General features: G+C 44.0%; 1 protein-coding gene across 1 annotated transcript in view; it reads right to left on the bottom strand.

Moving 5' to 3' along the window:
- The window catches only part of LOC140203629 (serine/threonine-protein phosphatase 2A 65 kDa regulatory subunit A beta isoform-like), a 116,685-nt gene that overhangs the window by 47,319 nt on the left and 48,051 nt on the right, over nt 1-21,315 (bottom strand). Inside the window, 6 exon segments of the mRNA XM_072269677.1 lie at nt 1,420-1,574; nt 3,359-3,419; nt 10,700-10,873; nt 15,951-16,085; nt 17,000-17,070; nt 19,448-19,562. Coding sequence (XP_072125778.1) covers nt 1,420-1,574; nt 3,359-3,419; nt 10,700-10,873; nt 15,951-16,085; nt 17,000-17,070; nt 19,448-19,562 — 711 coding nt within the window.

Genomic DNA, 21,315 nt, shown 5'->3' with positions numbered 1-21,315 from the left:
GCACCTGCATTCTTGAGAGTCCAGCTTGCCAAATCCTTGAGGATACCGCAAAAATGCCAGGTTGTGCAGACCTCTCGACACCCTCCAGAACCTATCAAGCTCCACTTTAGATACACCCAATTACTTGGCCTCCTATCGCCGCCTGTGGCGATGAATTCTGTAGACTCACCACGCTTCGGCTAAAGAAATTCTTCATATCCGTTCTAAAGGGATATCCCTCTGTTCCAAAGGCTGTGCCCTCCAGTCCGAGACTCACCCACTTTAGAAACATCCATTTTATCTGGGCATTTCAACTGAATCTCTCCATCACCTTGTCCAAACTCCAGCAAAGCCCAGGCCCATAAAATAAATCCAGGGAAAGAAGTTAATTCCGCAACTGGAATGACTGTGGGGGCCTTTAAGTACACTTGTAAATTGAAACTAGTTGCGTCAAAAAACTTACAATTCCCTCAGCCAGATAATGTATAATGTCCATTTCAAGGTACTCAGATCTCTAAGCAAAAGACAGAGCCATAGTCCACTACAGCACGGAAACAGACCCTTGTGAAATAAAACTTGAAAGCTGTAAGCCATCTGGTGGGTCAACAGGTCATTAAATCAGTTGTCCTTCAGCTAACACCATCAGTCCATTTCCACAGGGACGGTTAGGAACTCTGCTCCACGAAATCATAAAAAGTCTCACCCTCAACTCAATTTTTACTCCAGACACCTTGCAGATTAAACACAAAACACCACTACACCTCAGCAAATAACGCAAGCACAGAAGCTCGTATCAAGCAGATGTCAATATTGGAAGGAGCAGCTTTGGCAAAGTGTTAATTGATTTTTTGCAGAATCTAAACATTCACAAAGAATATATTAAAAGAACATTTTAAACAAATCCATATTATTTTTGTTAAATTCTTTATTCTTTAGTGTGTGTTCTAACTGTACATTTTATTCATGAAATATTTTAGCAGCTTGTGAAGTGTAATGGAAGTATTGTCAAAGTTATACTCACGTTATGCAGAACAGAGTGGTCATTCTGCAATGGTAGTCGGAGTCACTAGCCATGGGCAAATACATTGTCAAAGCTATACTCATGTTAATGCAGAAGAGGGTGGTCATTCTGTGAAGGTAGTTGGGGTCACTGGCCTTGGGCAAGTACATTGTCAAAGCTATACTCACGTTAATGCAGAACAGGGTGGTCATTCTGTGATGGTAGTTGGGGTCACTGGCCATGGGCAAGTACATTGTTAAAGCTATACTCACGTTAATGCAGAACAGGGTGGTCATTCTGTGATGGTAGTTGGGGTCACTGGCCATGGGCAAGTACATTTTCAAAGCTATACTCACGTTAATGCAGAACAGGGTGGTCATTCTGTGATGGTAGTTGGGGTCACTGGCCATGGGCAAGTACATTGTCAAAGCTATACTTACGTTAATGCAGAACAGGGTGGTCATTCTGTGATGGTAGTTGGGGTCACTGGCCATGGCAAGTACTTTCGGCACAATGGCGGATTCTGCCCAGTCTTTGCCAAACTTCTCCACCAACTTGGTCAAGTTGTTGGTCGCGGCCTCGCGAATGGCGTACACTGCAAGACAGCATTGACAGGTCAAGAAATGATCTGATCGCTGTTACTACTTGATTTTCAAATATGTACCTTGCTGATAAAATACAAAGTTCCGAAATGAAATGCTCGTACCACCTTCTTCAAAGTGTCAACCTGTTCCATACCAAGTTACACACAGTGGAGGAAATTATGCACTTGGAAAGTAGCATTTTAATATACTTATTTATCATTGATTATTTATTGAGATACAGCGTGGAACAGGCCCTTCTTGCCCTGTGAGCCACCCCCGATTAACCCTAGCCTAATTATAGGACAATTTACAATGTCCAGTTAACCTACCAACCAGTAGGTCTCTGGGAGGAAACAGGAGCACCCGGAGGAAACCCACGCAGTCAGGCTGAGAACGTATAAACTCCTCACAGGTGGCAGTGGGAATCGAACCCAATTGCAAAGTGTTGCGCTAACCAGATGCCACTGTGTTGCCCCATTAGATACTTAAAAAATACTTCGAATAGATTACCATTATTTATTACTTAGTTGTCTGATTGGTCATTGTAAACTGTCCTGTGATGAGGCGAGGGTTAAATCGGCCGGTTGCTGGGCAGTGCGTCTCGTTGGGCCTGTTCCATGCTATTCTCGAATAATTAAATAAATAAACGTATCGGTCAAAGTCAAGTCTGTTTCTTGTTGCCATGTGTACAAGAGTACGACAAGATTGCTTGCAGCAGTAATAACTGGGGGGGAGGGGGGCGCCGGTGTTTGAACTATGATGGTATTGGACATTGGACAGGAACCTGGGAGTACAAACTGGGATGAATGCACTCAGAAACACACAATTGAAATGTGGAAGTCGTTTTGGGCTTCACTTGGATGGAGCTCTGCAGAGTTTTGTCCCACTGAGACAGGGAAAGAACAGAAGGGTGAAGGAGCCATGCTTGACAAGAGATGTGCAACAGCTAGTCTAGAAGCATAGGATGCAAAGATCAGCCTGGGCTCCAGAGGGTTACAATGTGGCCAGGGAGGGAGTGAAGAATGGACTTCGGAGAACTAGGAGGGGCCACGAGAAGGACTTGGCGAGTTGGATTCAGAAGAACAAACTTGAAGAACAGGTGGATGGCCAGAGTGAGAGTCTGGGCCGGCCAGAGCTAAAAGAGGCAAAATGTTTGGAGTCGGTGGACTTTGGGGGAGATCCGCAATGAATACTTTTCTTTAGTAATCAGCAGTGAGAGGGACCTTGATGCTTGCGAGGGCAGTGATATGCTGCAACATGTTGACATTGAGAAAGAGGATGTTCTGGAATTTTGAAAAGCCCTAGGATAGATAAGTCCCCGGGGCCAGATGTGATATACCCCAGGGTTACTACGGGAAGCAAGGGAAGAGATTGCTGCACCTTTAGTGATGATCTGGGCATCCTCACTGGCCAGTCCTCACCGGAGGAAGTACCAGATGATTGGAAGTTGGCAAATGTTATTTTCTTGTTCAGGAAAGAGAGTGGGGATGACCCTGGGAATTATAGACCAGTCAGTTTTACTTCACCGGTGGGCAAATTACAGGAGAAGATTCCTACAGACAGGATTTACAAGAAGCATAGTCTGATTCGGGAGAGTCAGCATGGCTTTGTGAGGGGCATGTCGTGTCTTGAGCCTGACCCAATCCTTTGAGGATGTGACAAAGCACAATGAAGGATTTTTGGTTAGGCACCTGGTAGGGTCACTCAGCATCATGGAAGCACCAGTAAGATGACATGGACAACTTTGAAGGACTTTCGTTCAACAAAAGTAACGATTCATCAAGGCTATACTCACCGCGATCCACCAGCCACGTCATGCACAAGGAGTTCAACTTCTCATCAAAAAACTCCACTCCCTAAACAGGTTTTGACAAAAGAAAGAATGTTGATAAAATAACCCCTCGAATTTCTAGTAGAACATGCCAACTTGCCACATTTGCATTCTAGCCGTCTTCACCTTTCGCTACTTACCAGTACAGTTTGCTAACTCCTTTGAGCCAATGGTGAAGGGGTCACACAAGAAAGACTGGCAACGTGCTCTAATAAACTGCACAAAACTAGATTGTGCCGTGGCAGAAGGCTACACAGAAGATACCCTATCTAAGGTACTTGCATCTAGTATTTTGACTATCCTTAATTAATTTCTTTGTGTCAATACCAGAACTATGATCCATGAAAAATAGGAAAAATCTTAAAAGTGTCCGATGGTTTAATGCAGACAGTAAGAACGTTACTGACCACTATCGGTGGCGTAGCAGTTGGCCTGACACTGTTACAGCTTGGGAATTCTGATGTCACCTGTAGGGAGCCAGTACATTTTCCCTGCGGAACGCGCGGGTTTCCTCTCACAATCCAAAGACGCACCAGTTGGGAGGTTAATTCATCACTGTTACCTGTCCCTGTTTAGGCTAGGGTTGGATCAGAGATTGCTGGGCAGCACGGTTCGAAGGGCAGGAAGGGCCTTATTCCTCCATGTACCTTTAAATAAATAACCCAGTGAATCCTATGCTACCACATCCACAGCAGGGTGCTATTTCAACTTCACCATTTAAACGTAATTATGCATGTGCTGGATTATTTAGATTACAGATCCCACACTCCTGACCCGCACAGTATCTCTCTTCGTCATGACAGTGCAGCATTCTACATTCACGTCTCCCATGTGGTTAAAACATTCCACTTTCTACATTCAGTCACTGGGAACAAGTTAGCCTTTGCATAATTCTCAGGTTACTTTGCTTCATATCCAGCACAGCTAACAATTCCCAGGGTAACCACGTGGCTGAGTAGCCCAACCACAACCTCTGCCCGTGACTCTGACTCAGACCTTGACAACTCTTTACCATAGAAAGTACAGCACAGAAACAGGCCCTTTGGCCCTTCTTGGATGTGCCGAACCATTTTCTGCCTAGTCCCACTGACCTGCACAAGGACCATATCCCTCCATACACCTCCCATCCATGTATCTGTCCAATTTATTCTTAAATATTAAAAAAGAACCCATATTTACCACCTCGTCTGGCAGCTCATTCCATACTCTCACCACTGTCTGTGTGAAGAAGCCCCCCCCAATGTTCCCTTTAAACATTTCCCCCCTCACCTTTAACCCATGTCCTCTGGTTTTTTTCTCCCCTTGCCTCAGTGGAAAAAGCCTGCTTGCATTCACTCTATCTATACCCATCATAATTTTATATACCTCTATCAAATCTCCCCTCGTTCTTCTACGCTCCAGGGAATAGTCCTAACCTATTCAACCTTTCTCTGTAACTGAGTTTCTCAAGTCCCGGCAACATCCTTGTGAACCTTCTCTGCACTCTTTCAACCTTATTGATATCCTTCCTGTAATTTGGTGACCAAAACTGAACACAATATTTCAGATTCGGCCTCACCAATGCCTTATACAACCTCATCATAACATTCCAGCTCTTATACTCAATACCTTGATTAATAAAGGCCAATGTACCAAAAGCTCTCTTTACGACCCTATCTACCTGTGACACTACTTTTAGGGAATTTCTATCTGTATTCCCAGATCCCTCTGTTCCACTGCACTCCTCAGTGCCTTACCATTAACCCTGTATGTTCTACCTTGGTTTGTCCTTCCAACATGCAATACCTCACACTTGTCTGTATTAAACTCCATCTGCCATTTTTCAGCCCATTTTTCCAGCTGGTCCAAGTCCCTCTGCAGGCTCTGGAAACCTTCCTCACTGTCTACTACACCTCCAATCTTTGTGTCATCAGCAAATTTGCTGATCCAATTTACCACATTATCATCCAGATCATTGATATAGATGACAAATAACAATGGACCCAGCACTGATCCCTGTGGCACACCACTAGTCACAGGCCTCCACTCAGAGAAGCTATTCTCTACTACCACTCTTTGGCTTCTTCCATTGAGCCAATGTCTAATCCAATTTACCACTTCTCCATGTATACCTAGCGAATGAATTTTCCTAACTAACCTCCCATGCCGGACCTTGTCAAAGGCCTTACTGAAGAAAATCTACTTTGTGTTTGCACACCGAAACTGAGAGCGATTTGCTTCCTTAAAACCAAATACATACTAAATCCGGTATGATACAGGAGAGCTTAAGTAAGCTACAGAGAGTTATAAAATTAGTCAGCTCCATCGTGTGCTCCAGCCTCCATATTATCCAGGACATCTTCAAGGAGCGGTGCCTCAAAAAGACACTGTCCATCATTAAGGGCCCCACCAGCCTCTTCTCATTGCTACTACCAGAAAGGAGGGACAATTTGTCTGAAGACACACTCACTGATTCAGGAACAGCTTCCTCCCCTTTGCCATACGATTTTTGAGTGGACACCGTACCCATGAACACTACCTCACTACTCCTGCTAGTTACTGACACAGAGGAGGAATCTACAACAACCAGTTTACAACCAGCACGTCTTTGGGATGGAGGAGGAAATCGGAGCACCTGGCAGAAACAGAGATGAGGAGTGATTTCTTCAGCCAGAGGGTGGTGAATCTGTGGAATTGATTTCCATGAACAACCGTGGAGGCCAAGATATTGGGTATAATTAAAATGGAGGCTGACAGGCTCTTCATTAATCAGGGTGTGAAAGGATATGTGGAGAAGGCAGGAGAATAGGGTTGAGAGGGATCACAAATCAGCCATGGTGGAATGTTGGAGCAGACTCAATGGGCTGAATGGACTAATTCTGCTCTCAAGGTCATTTGCTTCCAAACAATTGGTTTATTGATCATTACAGAATATCTGTCTGGTGCTTCCCTCTCCCTTCCCCTTTTCCCAATCAAAGATTCAAAGGTTCACTTATTTGTTTTCAAACATCTCTTTATTGCTTTTACAGAATGAAAAATAAACACATTCGATCATCCATAGGTTTGAAAGTGCAACAAGGTTAAAGAAAAAGGGAAAAATAAAATACATCAGAAATAAAAGGAAAAACAACGCACAAAAAAAGCAAACACCCGGCCATTAAAACCAAGCTGTCAGTTCAATTTGTTACTTTCATCATCCCAAATATTGTTCTCCAGAAACTTGTGGAAAATATCCCAAATTTCCCGACATTTGCCAAGTTTGTTTTTCTGTGATGTAGTTGATCTTTTCTAGAGCAAGATACAAAGTCACTCCTTTCAGCCATTGTGAAAGTCCACTGGTTGTGGGTTTCTTCCATGAATAGGCTATGCAACGTCTGGCTTTCAAAAAACAAATATTAAGCAGAGACCTTGCATTTTTGGAGGTTACAAAGTCCTTTGGATGAATGTTCAGAATACATAATTTAGGATCAAGGAGCACCTTTTTTCCAATAATCTGACTAATCAAATCCAGCACCTTCTTCCAGAAGCAGATTATCTGGGGGCACTCGCACATACAATGGAACAGAGACCCCTTTTAGTGATTACATTTAAAGCATGTGTCTGGAATGTTGGGGTTAAAGTGACGAAACCTGACTGGAGTAATGTACTGTCTGGTTATCCGCTTAGAATGAGTGTTCACTGACTGGGTTTGAACGAAGGAACAAGCTTCTGACCACTCTTTTTCTGACAGGTTCTCATGCAAATCAGTTCTCCATGCTTGTAGCATGTTGTTTGATGACTCTTTGCATTTACTTGCAAACAATTTGTATGTAGCCCCCTGGTAAGCCTAGACTCGCTCAGCTCGCTTTCGTCTAGGGGGAGCAGCCTTCAGCCCCGCCAAACGGGGTGATCAGGTCTGTGTGGATGCTGTGTGATGTACCCCACACCGCCAATTAACAGACAGTACGCCATATGCCATTAAATGATTACACTTTATAAGTATTTCTTGGTGATGGGTTAGTAGAAACAAATAGAATAAAGGTGCCAAGTCAGTAACTATCAGTTCGGTGCACACTCGTTGGAGCTCTTACAGAACCGGGTCTCCCTTCCTCCAATCAATGTCCTCTGAACTCCGCCAACTCACGAATGGGACCACCCTCGGTGATCCACCAAACACTCCACACGAGTCTGTCCTCGCCTCCTATCCTCGCTGAAGACCCTGGGCTGCGGACTCCCGCTCGGGGTCCGTGCCGTTGCCCAGCTTACAGCATCTCTCTCCTCGCGTCTCCTCTCTCTGTCCCCATCACGCCTTCTGCCCAAAGCCCACGAAAAAGAATAGCTTACAGACACACAAGAAAGAATACCATCTATCCCAATTGGTTAGCAAATGAATACAATTCCTGTATCAGTAATTATAACCCAAACAAGCTGCTCCAGAGAACCACTGTCTCAGCAGTTAATAGTACAGAGAAGCCATTTTATTAGCCTTAGCAAGTAACATAAAAGAAGAAACCCTTACATGTATAATTCAGACACTTGTCCCCTAGCTTCAGATAATTTCAGAGTGATGTCTTCTAGGGTAAATAAAGGAGGGAGCTTCAAACTGTAACTTTGCCTGGACATAATAAACCTTTGCAACTAAAGGCATTTAAAAAAGTGTTTTGTTGGAATTCCATATGTGGCCTTGAGTTCTTCAAAAGACATAAATGAATTGCCATTATAAAGATCAGACACCTTAGCTATGCCTCGGGGCGGCCAAGTTTTAAAACTAGGATCCGCTCTGCCGGGCTGGAGCTATCATTACCAAAGATAGGAGTAAACTGGGATAACTGTGATGTCTCACCCATTTCCGCAAGAGCATCGTGCCAAATCATTATTGTATTTTTTAAGAAAGGGATTTTAGATTGTGTGACCAGGTTTTTCTTATTTGCTGAATACATATATAGTTCTAGAGGGATATTGATCAACTGGGATTCCATTGAGACCCAAGGAGGGGAGTGATCCTTAACAAAATAAAACATTCCTGCTCTAATTTGGGCCGCCCAGAAATACCATATAAGATTTGGTAGCTGTAAGCCACCTCTATCATACGGCAGATATAACAGGGAAAGCCTGAGTCTTGGACATCTATTATTCCAGATGAAATTAGAAAAACATTTCTTTAATAAATAAAAGAAAGAGTAAATAAGTACATAGGGATTGGATAATTATGTCTGCGGGCAGGAGCAAGCATGAACAAATTAGGATATAAACACCTGCAATGGTTGATACTTAGGCTTATATACAACATTTTGGACCAGTGGAAATGGTCCAGAAGGGTTATATGGAAACTATTATTACCATTTTTCTTAACAACTAATTCCATTACTTAGCCTAATTGGTTAGATTTACCACAGTACATAATTATCTATTTAAATGTTTATTTTCCTTTTATATCATCTCAATGTGTACTTAAGAATGTATAAATAATTGTAGTTTTATACATATAAAAAAATGGAAAAGGTTATATGTGTGAAAAAAGTACGTGATATTTGTGAATTCCTTATCCAAATAAAAATAAAATAAAAAAAAAATAAATAAAAGAAAGATGATGGAGGAGAAAGTGGGATAGATTGGAAAAGGTACAGGAACTTCAGTAAAATTGACATTTTTAGAACGTTTATGCGTCCAATCAAATTTATGAGCAATTTCGTCCATCTGTTTGTAAGTTGAGTAACTGAGTCTGTGAGAGGTTTATAATTAGTTGGGATAATTTTACCAATAGTAGGAGTAATTTTAACACCCAAATAGGTAAACCCTGTTCTGACAAAATTACGTCATCCATGTACAGGGCTATGCGATGTTCTACATCTCCTATAGTTATTCCTGCTATGTTAGCCTGTTTTCAAATTGCCATAGCAAGTGGCGCAATGGCCAGGATAAACAGGAGGGGAGATCCCTGTCTTGTTCCCCGTTGGAGTTTAAAAGATGCCGAAAAAAGCAGGTTAGTTAAAACTTCAGCCTGTGGGTTAGAATACAGAAGCTGTATCTTAGAAATTTTCCCCCTATTCCACTCCACTCTGTCGAAGGCTTTCTTGGCATCCAATGACAGAATAGCGCTATCGGAGCTTCCAGATTTTTCATAAAGTATATTAAGCACTCTTCGAATGTTGTGGAAGCCCTGCCTTCCCTTACAAACCCATTTTGGTCAGGGTGGACCATTTTTGGCAAGAGTGGCTCCAGCCTCCTAACTAATCCCTTACAGAGAATTTTGAGATCATTGTTCAGATGTGAGATTGACCTATAAGATCCACAAAGGGATGGTGGTTTTCCAGGTTTTAACAGTAGTGTGATTGCTGCCATATTAAGAGAGGAGGGAAGGGATCCATTGTCAAATGACTCCTGATACATATCAAGCAGAGGTGGTATTAGTTTAGTCTTAAAGATTTTATATATTTCAATCGGAATTTCCATTGGGCCCAGGAGTTTTCCCTCCCTTCATGTTAGTTATAGCTGCAGACAATTCTTTAGCCTCTAAGTTAAACTCCAGTGATGTCAAGGACGTTTCATCTCGGGGTATAAATTGTAACAAGTCGAGAAATTCCGTTTGTATTTGTGGAGCTGAATCTGAATATTCTGAGCTGTACAGATCTTGGTAAAATCTCAAAAAGATATTGTTTATTTCCTCTGCGACAACCGTTGTCACCCCCTCATCTGATTGTATGGAGTTTATTGCCCTTTCTGTTTGTGTCTGTTTGATGTGCAGGCCAAAGGTTCACTTATTATCATGTACAACTCTGAGATTTGTCTTCCCCAGATAGCCATGAAACAAAGAAAAAACATGAAAGTCATTGAATGGCATCCTGATCATCAGCCCCCCCCCAAAACCACCCCTCCCTCCACACAGAAAATGGAACAGCAACAATCCCAGCCCACCCCCCACACAAAAACTAACAGAACATTTTACCCTGAAACACCCTCCCCTCGCACAACAAAATGAAAAGAAACAGACAATATAAAAACAGAATATAAAATCCCCAAGTCTGACAAAGTCCGCAGTCCTTAAACAGGGGTCTAAACCTGATTGTCTAAACCAGGGGTTTCCACCCCTACTTGGTTAATGGTCAATTAAAAAAAAGGTTGGGAGCCCCGAGTCTAAAGTAAGACTACCCATGTCAGTGGGCTACAAGTATAATTGTTACTATCGCACATTTGCTTCTGGTGCAAAAGGAAAGAAGATGTTCAAAGTTATTTCCGTCTTTAAACTAAAGTATCAATTTGATATGGGCAATCATTTCCATTCTGCAAATCATCCATATGGAAGCATTGCTAATAGACTATAAAAACATTTTAGAATAAACCACCCACCAGCAGCCCTGCAAGCAGAGGCATGTACTCGATTATCGCAAGGCGCACTCTCCATTTGGCATCTTCTGCTAATTCTACAATGGCTGGCAGGAGAGACTGTGCTAACTGGTGAATTCCAATAACTTCATTCACGCAGTCCAGATTGGAGATAATGTTCAAACGGACCTCAGGGCACTAGGAAGGAAAGGCAATTTTCTGAGTACAGCAAAGGTGAAAAACATTCATACTGCGAACGCTGTCTGACAAACACACTGGCGCTCCCCAGACTCTCTGCTTTCAAAGTATCATCTTGGACATTTATGAAATATTAATCCCACAAAAGAAATATGAATGCCACTTTCACACTTACAGTACTTAGGCACATGCACATCTAGCCAGGGTGCCAATGACTTTTGCACAGAACTGTACTTGCCAACGTGCAGTGGAGAGCAAGTTTGTAAATCTGGCGGGAGCACAGGATGTTGGGAATGGTGAGAGTGGAGCACCCACGGGAGGGGTGTGAGAGAGGTGGCTGAGGTGGACTGCCAGGGGCAGGAGGGTGTGGTGCGAGTGCAGACACACTCAGCCCTGAGAACACAAGCAAGGGCATTTGATTCCAAACAATTGGTCTATTGGTCATTACAGAATGTCTCTCTGGTGCTTCCCGCTCCCTTCCCCCTTTTCCCAACCAAAGAGTCAAAGGTTTGTTTATGATCAAAGCACGTATCCAAATACAACCCTGAAATTTGTCTTCTCCAGATAGCCACCAAGCAAAGAAAGAAGATGAAAGTCACTCAGAGAGAAGCATGAAACCTACACCTCCCCAGCCCTGGTACAAAAAATAATGGCATCCTGATCATCTGATCCCCAAAACTACCCCTCCCGCCACACACAAAACGGAATAGCAACATTGACCCCCCCCAACCCATCCCCCGCACAAAAAACTAACAGAGCATTTTACCCCCAAACACCCTCCCCTCACACAACAAAACGAAAAGAATAAGGCGATGAAGAAAACAGAATATAAAAACCCTAAATCTGAAAAAGTCCACAGTCCATAAACACAAATGCAGAACCAGGATATCATCCTACGCTATCACCGACATTCACCAAAAGAGGGGGACAGGGACACAACTCCCCTCTCCCCGCCCCCTTCCCACTCTCAGTCCACATCAGAGACCCATATCAGACATCTGTGAGGTTTATCATCACTCACAGATGTCAAGAAATTTGATTTTTTTTTGCGGCAGCAGCACCACAGTGCAATATATAAGAATTACTACAGGACCGTGCTAAACTCAGACACCCTAGCTATATACACCTAAGACTTTTGCATAGTACTATACATTATGGTCCAAGTTATGGTCACACGAGCAGTATGCCAGAAATTCGAGAGTCAGTTAGCAGAAGTGAGTGCAGTTGCTTTTATTAAGGAGAAGGTTCTTGGGAAGCTGAAAGTTTTGAAGGTAGTCAAGTCACCTGGACTAGATGGGCTACACTGCAGGGTTCTGAAAGAGGCAGCTGTAGAGATTGGGGAGGCATTAGTAATAATCTTTCAAGAGTCATTAGAATCTGGAATGGTTCCAGAGGACTGGAAATTTCCAAATGTCACTTCACTCTGAAGGGAGGGAGGCAAAAGACATGAAACTATAGGCCCTTCAGCCTGACTTCAGTGGTTGGGAAAATGTTGGGAGTCCATTATTAAGGACGAGGCTCCCAGTACTTGGAGGTGCATGGTTTCCTTAAGGGGAAATTACAGGCAGGATAGACAAGGGAGGGTCAGTGGATGCTGTTTACTTGGAGTTTGACAAGATGCCGCACATGAGACTCCTTAACAAGTTAAGAGCCCATGGTATTACAGAAGATATCCTAGTAAAGATAGAAGATTGCCTGACTGACGGGAAGCAAAGAGTTGCAAATGAAAGGGGCCTTTTCTGGTTGACTGCAGGTGACCATTAGTGTTTCACAGGGGTTGGTATTGTGACCGTTTCTTTTCAAGCAGATGTCAATGATCTGGACAACGGAATTGATGGCTTGGTGGTCACATTTGTGGATGATACCAAGATAGGTGGAGGGGCAGAGAGTCTGTAGAAGGACTTAATAGATTGGGAGAATAGCAAGGCAGTGGCAGTTGGAATATACTGCACTGACCGAAAGTGTTTCTGGTAGGTAGGATTTCTCAGCCTTGGGCGGCAGCCCGCTTAAGAGAGGGAAAACCCTGATTTTAAACCTCCACTGCCTTGCAGTCATGCCCACCCATGGGAAAGGCTTTGGGGGTAAACCCCTAAGGCAGTTTGATGTTGTTTACAGCTTCACTCTGGCAACCTCTGCGATGACACTGGTGCCGAGCTGTATTGGCGCATGCCCTTCCCTTCGACAACATGAGTGATGTGGAGAGGGGGAGCCTGCTGCATGGGAAGAGCCGGTCCTTCAAACCTTCCTGCCCAGTAGAGGACACAGTCCACCAGAGGCACAAACCCATCATCCCCGGGATCGAAGGGTGCCTACTACCAGAAACGTATGGCCATGCACTTTGGTAGAAGGAATAAAGACGTGGACTATTTTCCAAATGGGCAGAAAATTCAGAAATCAGACGTGCAAAGGCAATTGGGAGACCTCGTGCAGGGTTCCCTAAACGTTATCTTGCAGGCTGAGTTGGTGGTACGGAAAGAAAATGGAATGTTGGCATTCATTTTGAGAGGACTAGAAAAGATATAAGGGTAATGCTGAAGCTTTATAAGGCATTGGTCAGAACGCAGTTGGGGGTATAGTGAGCAGCTTTGGGCCCTTTATCTAAGATGTGCTGATATTAGAGAGGGTTCACGAGAATGATCCTGGGAATGAAACATACAGGAGGAGTGCTTGACGGCTCCGGCTCTGTCCTCGATGGAGTTCAGACGGGAAGGAAGAGGGGTGAATCTCATTGAAACTTATGGAATATTAAGAGGCCTAGAACAGAGAGGAGGTTTCCTGTGACCAGAGGGCACAGCCTCAAAATACAGGGACGTCCATTTAGAACAGAGCTGAGAGGAAATTTCTTCAGGAAAGGGCGGTGGATCTGTGGAATCCATCAACGCTGAAGGCTGTGGAGGACGAGTCATTGGGTATACTTAACGTGGAGGGTGACAGGTTCTTGATTAGTCAGGGTGTTAAAGGTTACGGGGGAGAAGGCAGGAGAATGGGGCCGAGAGGGTAATAAGCCAGCCATGATGGAATGGCTAAGCAGACACGATGGGCTGAGTGGCCTAATTCTGTTCCTGAGTCTTAATTTATTGTCCGTTCACTCTCCCTGAGTGCAGGCGAGCTCCTCGGGAGGGCCATGGGAGGAAACAACGGTCATTTTGTGAAAAGCTGCATTTCACAAAAGAAAAACACTTGAATTTCTGTGTTTGAGAAATCTTTCTGCACCTTTGGCATAAATAGATGCAAGATACTAATTACTATTAAATTATCCAACAGTTCAAATCATGATTCGGCAGGCTTTTTTCTTGATTTCATTTCAAACTAACAAATAATTCAAGGCTTGAATTAACAGCTGCCAATTTGAAGATGTACACTTTGAATCTGTCAGCTGTGCCTGGAAAATCGAGGCATTTCTGACATTTGGGGAATCTTTTCGGGTGTAGCACATGAAGGGAATCAAGTCTGCAGACATTGGAAGTCCAGAGCAATTCACCTAAAACGCTGGAGGAACTCAGCAGCTCAGGCAGCATCTATGGGAATGAGTAAACAGTCGGTGTTTCAGGCCGAGGCCTTTTATCGGGACTGTAAAGGGAGGCAGAAGATGCTAGGATATAAAGGTGAGGAGAGGGGAAGGAGGCCAGCTGGAAGGTGTTAGGTGAAGACAGGTGGGTGGGAAAGGTCAATGGCTGGAGAAGAAAGAATCTGAGAGAGGAGAGGAGAAGAGAGTGGACCACAGGAGAGATGGAAGGAGGTGGGGACCCAGGGAGAAGTAATAGACAGGTGAGAAGTAAAAGCTCAGAGTGGGGAATTGAGGAAGGAGAGGAGAGGGGAGAGATTTTTTTTACATTTTTAAAAATAATCTTAATTCTGTAAAAATAATGAAAGAATGCAAATTTCCATATAAATTAAAAAAATCCAGAATTTGCACATGCAACAGTTTTGTTTAAGTTCACGCCAAAATAAACAAGGAACTTGATGGATGGAGAAATAACAGCTCCATCACACCATTAACCGATTCATCTTTAATCCAATATGCACTCAGATTACAAACCAGCTCACATCACTGCTTCTAAAGAACGCACTGCACATTTGCTCTTATCTGAAGCTCTCAAACTAAAAGAACAGTTCGAGAGACTCCGGTGGAAGAAACAGTTGTTATTCCATTCATGATTCATAAAAACATAAGAAATCGGAGCAGGAGTAGGCCATCCGGCCCATCAAGCCTGCCCCGCCATTCAGTAAGATCATGGCTGACCTGTCCATAAACTCAGCTTCACCTACCTGCCTTTTCCCCATAACCCTTAATTCCCCTACTATCTATCCTCTCCAGCCCTTTACCTTTCCCACCCATCACCTGCCTTCAACTCCCCTCCCCTACACACCAACCTTTCCCATCACCTGGTCTACCTATCACCTACCAGCTTGTACTCCCCCCATCCTCCCAACCTTCTTATTCTGGTGCCTTCCCCCTTCCTTTCCAGTCCTGACGAAGGGTGTCAGCCCAAGGGTTCATTCCCCTCCATAGATGCTGCCTGACCTGCTGAGTTCCTCCAGCATTGTGTGTGTGTGTATGTGTGTGTGCACGCGTGTGGCTGTGGATTGCCAGCATCTGCAGAATCTGTGATTATAACACTTTAGAATGCTGGACATCACCGCACAGCTCCAAGCAAACGGCAGTTACAATGTTTGTCAACAGGAAAGAAAGCAGATGAACATGGGCCAACTGCTGTCCCCTTCCAGGAATCGATATCAGTGAGAGTAAAAGCCTAGACACATCAGTCTGTGTTGCAACACGTCCCATTCTGGCACACTTATCCAGATACCTGTATCTTGTGGTGGAGCATGGACTGCTCGTCACCTTCAGCAGATGTACAAGTTCCAGAGATGACAACCAACTTTTTGATCGCCTAATGAACAATAAGCGACCTTTCCTCAGCACTCTGGACTTGACAACAGCTTCCAAACAGCACACAGAAGAAAGCTCTCCATTGGTGTTAGCCTGATTTCGGTAGGCTAATCAAATATTATCCACGATGGCCACCAGTCACGCAAGGGGTATGTTAAAGTTTGTACTTCATGATAAAATTACCTTATCTTTGAGCTGAGCCAAGACCAGGGGAAGCAGGTGCTCAACAGTGCTGTCCTTGCCCAGGATGGTGGACAAGCCCATAATAACAGAGGCCAGAGCTGACTTCACGTGTTGATTGGTGTCAGACACAAGTTCCTGGAAAAGAAACACAAAAAATGATCAAATGAAAACCCAGACAGGTATCTCAGTCAACACGCACAAAATGCTAGAGGAACTCAGCAGGCCAGGCAGCACCTACAGAAATGTCGACTGTACTGTTCCCCATAGAAGCTGCCTGGCCTGCTGAGTCCCTTCAGCATTTTGTGTGTGTTGCTCGGATTTCCAGCATCTGCAGATTTTCTCTTGTTTGTCATTTGATATCTCACTCATGATGCCATCCTGATCCACGTTCTTATGATCCACCTGGTCAGTCATGGATCATTCTTAAATAATTTCTTTTACAGTTTGATATTCTAGTTTATATAAATCATGGAACAGAACCGGCCCCATAACCCACAATATTATACTTAAATTCCTAATCAAGTGGGCAATCTAATCTACACGATGTCCATATTCTTCCGTTTTCCTCACATTCGTGTGCTTATCTAAACGTCATTAAAAGTCCCCGATATATCTGCCTCTACCATCACTCCAGGCAGCCAACACCATGTTAAAAAACCAGCAACACACACAAGATGCTGGAGGAACTCAGCAGGCCAGGCAGCACCTATGGAGAAAAGGACAGTCGACATTTCAGTCCAAAACCCTTCGGCAGAACTCAGCCCTTTGGGAGAGGGGGAGGGAGCAGGAGAGGGGGATGGGGAGGGAGTGGGAGAGGGGGATGGGACAGGAGAGGAGAATGGGACGGGAGAGGGGGCAAGATGTGACTCGTGCTTGGACACTGAGCTTTTCCAGTTACAAACAGTTCACACTGATAAATGGTGCCTGAATCCTCGTTTCAGACCCACCCAAAATACTGAGGGACTTTTTCCTGAAGTGAATGAGATGAGTTGCTACATTAATTTTAGATAGACTGTATAACCAGCCAAGAATTTGAGAAGGCATATTACCTTAACATACGGCAAGATGTGACATATTATGACAGTCTCCCTGCAATCTACTGGCAAGTTTTCACAGAAATCTGCAAGATAGAGTACTGCATGTTAGAGAGTTATTCTCAAACAAAACAATGGAGTCAGAGAAAAGTACAGCACAGAAATAGGCCCTTCAGCCCATCTATTCTGTGCCGATCCATTTAAATTGCCTACTCCCATCAACCTGCATCTGGACCATAGCCCTCAATACCACTACCATCTGCGTACCCATCCAAACTTCTCTTAAACATTGAAATCGAGCTTGCACGCACCACTTGCGCTGGCAGCTCGTTCCACACTCTCACCACAATGATAAATCAATAAAGTTTAACAGATTAAGCAATTGCTGAAAAGCATCTGCCTTAATATTTGTATCTTCTCACAAGATAGTGGCAAGAGAAAACATACATTCTGAAGCACTATTTAAGTCGCACAAGGAAAAGCAAGGCCAGCACCTACAGTGTAAACATCAAGAGTCAGCACAGGTTCAATTTTGGTACATCTGTACATTTTCCCGGGAGTAAACCCCGAGGGAAAAATCCGGAGCCGGATTCTCCGAGGCAATCCTACGTTGAGTTCAACGCTGACTGGCAACTCCTGCGATGCCACTGGTACCAAACTGTATCGGTCTCTGCCGATCCTTCAGATTCATCAGATGCGTGGAGAGGGGGAGCCTGCTACATGGGCAACAGCTTACTCTCCATATCATACTGCCCTGGCTTACGTATCACGTAGACAGCTGCACGTAACATCCATGGTGGACCCTGACCAACGGAGGGCCTCGGGTTAGGCAGTCAGTGGTACAAACGTAAAGAACAGCATTCACTCTTTTTCACAATCTCACAACCTTTCAAGACTCTGCACAAGCAATGAAATGCACTTTGTAAGGAGCAGCCACCATCGAAACATGAAGTCAAGTGGCACACAATTCCTTTCCATTTGCTGTCATCCAGTTCTGGGATCAGATCAGGATGCCAAAGGGGAGGCATGCTGGCATGCTGTTCTCACTTGGAGAAGTGTCACCTGGATATGTGGTACCACATTAAATAGAGTCATAGAAAAGCACAGCGCAGAAAAGGCCCTTTGGTCCCTCTTGTCCATTCTGAACAATTCAAACTGTCTACTCCCATCTGCCTGCACCAGGACCACAACCACCCCCCCACCCCATATCCGTACTATCCATGTACCTATTCAAACTTCTCTTAAATATTGAAATCAAAACTGCATGGGCCACTTGTGCTGGCAGCTCGTTCCACTCTCATGACCCTCTGTGTGAAGAAGTTTCCCCTCATGTTCCCCTTAAGCTTGTCACCTTTCACCCTTAACCCATGACCTCTGGTTGTAGTCCAACCCAATTTCAGTGGAAAAAACCTGCTTGCATTTATCCCATCCATACGCCCCCATAATATTGTACCTCCATCAAATCTCCTCTCAGTCTTCTGCATTCTGAAGAATACAGTCCTAACCTATTCAATCTTTCCTTCTAAGTCAGGTCCTCCAGACCAGGAAACATCCTTGTAAATTTTCTCTGCATTCTTTCAACCTTGTTTACATCTTTCACAGGAGTTCAAAGTTCAGGGGTGTCCAGGGAAGGGGTCGCACCTCTGGTGAAGGGGCTTGTCGTGTCCATTCCGGGGCAGCTCACTCACCTTTGCTCGCCACCGGACACTCATCTCTCCCCTGTGGCTGCAAGCAGCCATTTGCACGTGACAGCAGTCTCATACTCCAGTGAGATTCGGACAAGCCAGTCCTAGCACGCAAAGTCAGCCTCAGCGGACTGGGCGGGTGCGATCTACAGTAAAGCCCAACGGCCAGGAAGGTGGCTCTGCATCGCGCTGTGGAGAGCGAGGGGCATGAAAAGACACAGAAAGCGTCCTGGTCATCCACTGCAAACAAGAAGACCCCTGTTTCTTCTGGCGCTTGTTCATACCACTGGACCCGGACTTCTGAGGCCAAGAGAGTGGAACTGCCACAGTGCAAAGGCTTTTCCATTTTAAAAACTCTCCCGCACAGGTTTCCTGTCATCGTCGGACAAAATGTGCAACCACCATGCGTACTATACACAACCTTGACATTTGTCTCCTTACAGGCAGCCACAAAGCAAAGGAACCCAACAGAACCCATTAAAGACAGAAAACCATCAATCACACAATGCGCAGGAAAAAAAGACAAATTGTGCAGACAAGAAAAGTAAGCAAATAATGTTCAGGACTGCACTGCAAAATGCCAGGTTGTACAGCTGGATCAAAGGCCTCGTCTCCACTAGGAAAGTTACAGGCACAGATTGCAGTGTCATTGCCCAGAACAAGAGTCTATTAATGAAGTAATTGATAGTTGTTTCTGCTGCCAGAAAGTTGTCACTGTGCTTCACCAACAACATCTTAAACCGGATGGAAAAGACAAGAATGAGAATTCCCAACCAACCTTTAACTTTGTTGGCCCCAGCTGCTCGCACTTCAGCCTCACAATCTTTCAACAGGTTTTGGAAAGCAGGAACCAGATCATTTTCCACAATTTCAGGACCCACGGTTTTCTGAAGCTTTAAAGGCAAGAGAAACCAAATGAGTAACAAAGATAGAGCGGGTTTCAATAGCAGCAATCTGTGCATTAACACGTGAACAGAGGAATCACAAAGACAACACCATCTTTCTTTTCCACGCTCGTGTCGCTGCTGCCATCAGGTAGAAGGTGCAGGAGCCTCAGGACCCTCACCACCAGGTTCAAGAACAGTTACTACCCCTCAATCATCAGGTAGAAGGTACAGGAGCCTCAGGACCCACACCTCCAGGCTCGAGAACAGCTATTACCCCTCAACTATCAGGTAGAAGCTGCAGGAGCCTCAGGACCCACACCACCAGGTTCAAGAACAGTTATTACCCTTCAACCATAAGGATCTTGAACTACAGGGGATCAGTACACTGAATCAATTGAGATGTTCCCACGAGCAATGATCTTACTTTAATTACTCTTTATCTTGTTATTTCATACTCTTGTTATTTATTGCTATTTATTTATATTTGCATTTGTACTTTATCTTTTATTGATCCTGTTTACAGTTACTATTCTATAGAAATTGCTGAGTATGCCCACAGGAAAATGAATCTCAGGGTTTTATGTGGTGACATGTATGTACTCTGAAAATATGAACTTCAAAATTAAAAATCTGAACTATACTTTAGCTACAGACTTCATTGCAAGATTAGTTTATACGTGATCTTGAGCATAGAAAGTGCCTTTTGTGATGGTCTGTCATTAGCAATGATAGCAGAACTTTATAAATACAATAAACTCTGTATCGTTCTAATGCAATTGTTTTCCAATAATGGGTTGGTGCCAATTTCACAAGTGCTCTGGCAACCTTTATCTTGTTCTGGCATATTTCCCCTTCCTTTCCAGTCCTGATGAAAGGTCTTGGCCCAAAACGTCAACTGTTTATTCACTTCCATAGATGCAGCCTGACCTGCTGAGTTCTTCCAGCATTTTTGTGTGTGTTACCTTATATGGAGCTTATTTTTGAACACGGGTTAGTTATCGTATAAAGACAGACAATATAACGTCTTTGCCTGTTCCAAGGGTAACAATCCTAAGATGACAAAATGGCTGTGTTTTCTGTGTGCTTTTGAACACTGGTCCATCTGTAATTTGCTTTAATTTTCGATCAGGTTTACAGTTTTTAATTATGTAATTTTATCATGGGTGGCAGGGTGGAAATACATCTCTACCAAGAGACATGTAAGGCGTTCCTTCCCTCCGCTAGCCTGCAGGTCACCCTTGGGCAAGGTGTAGCACCTGCTTAGCCAACCCCACCCCCCCAATCAGGGTCACGTGAAGCCATGGGGTAAGAGGAAAGAAACCCAGAGAAATGTTGCCATTGTGTTCAGATGTTTATCAATGAGTGGATACCCCATGCTCTGGTAAAGAAATAAATGAGTGGGGAGAAAAAGGGAATGGTCAGATAAATGGTGTCCATTTAGAAGCAGCATTCTTTAGTGTTACCCAGGTAAAACAGCTGTAATGATCTATCCTTGATAAAATATCCACAGATAAACCAGCTGCTTCAGTACAGATTTTACACTCATACAGAACAGAAAGATTTAATCTCAATGCTTTGGGGTGGGACCAGATTTTCCTGGCCTAAAGAGACGGAATTTTAAATTTTTAAAGAAAGGCAAAGTTGAGAAAATATTGTCGTTGATGGCTCTGAATCCGAAAGTATGGTACACAGACAACAACGTGAGCAATTGTAATCAGCTAATTTCTCAGGTCAAAAGAAACAACTAAATAATGTTATT

This window comes from Mobula birostris, chromosome 10, assembly GCF_030028105.1.
Source record: "Mobula birostris isolate sMobBir1 chromosome 10, sMobBir1.hap1, whole genome shotgun sequence".
In the NCBI taxonomy this organism is placed as follows: Eukaryota; Metazoa; Chordata; class Chondrichthyes; order Myliobatiformes; family Myliobatidae; genus Mobula; species Mobula birostris.
Note: the sequence above shows the minus strand (reverse complement) of the source record. Positions and strands in the feature narration are given on the sequence as shown.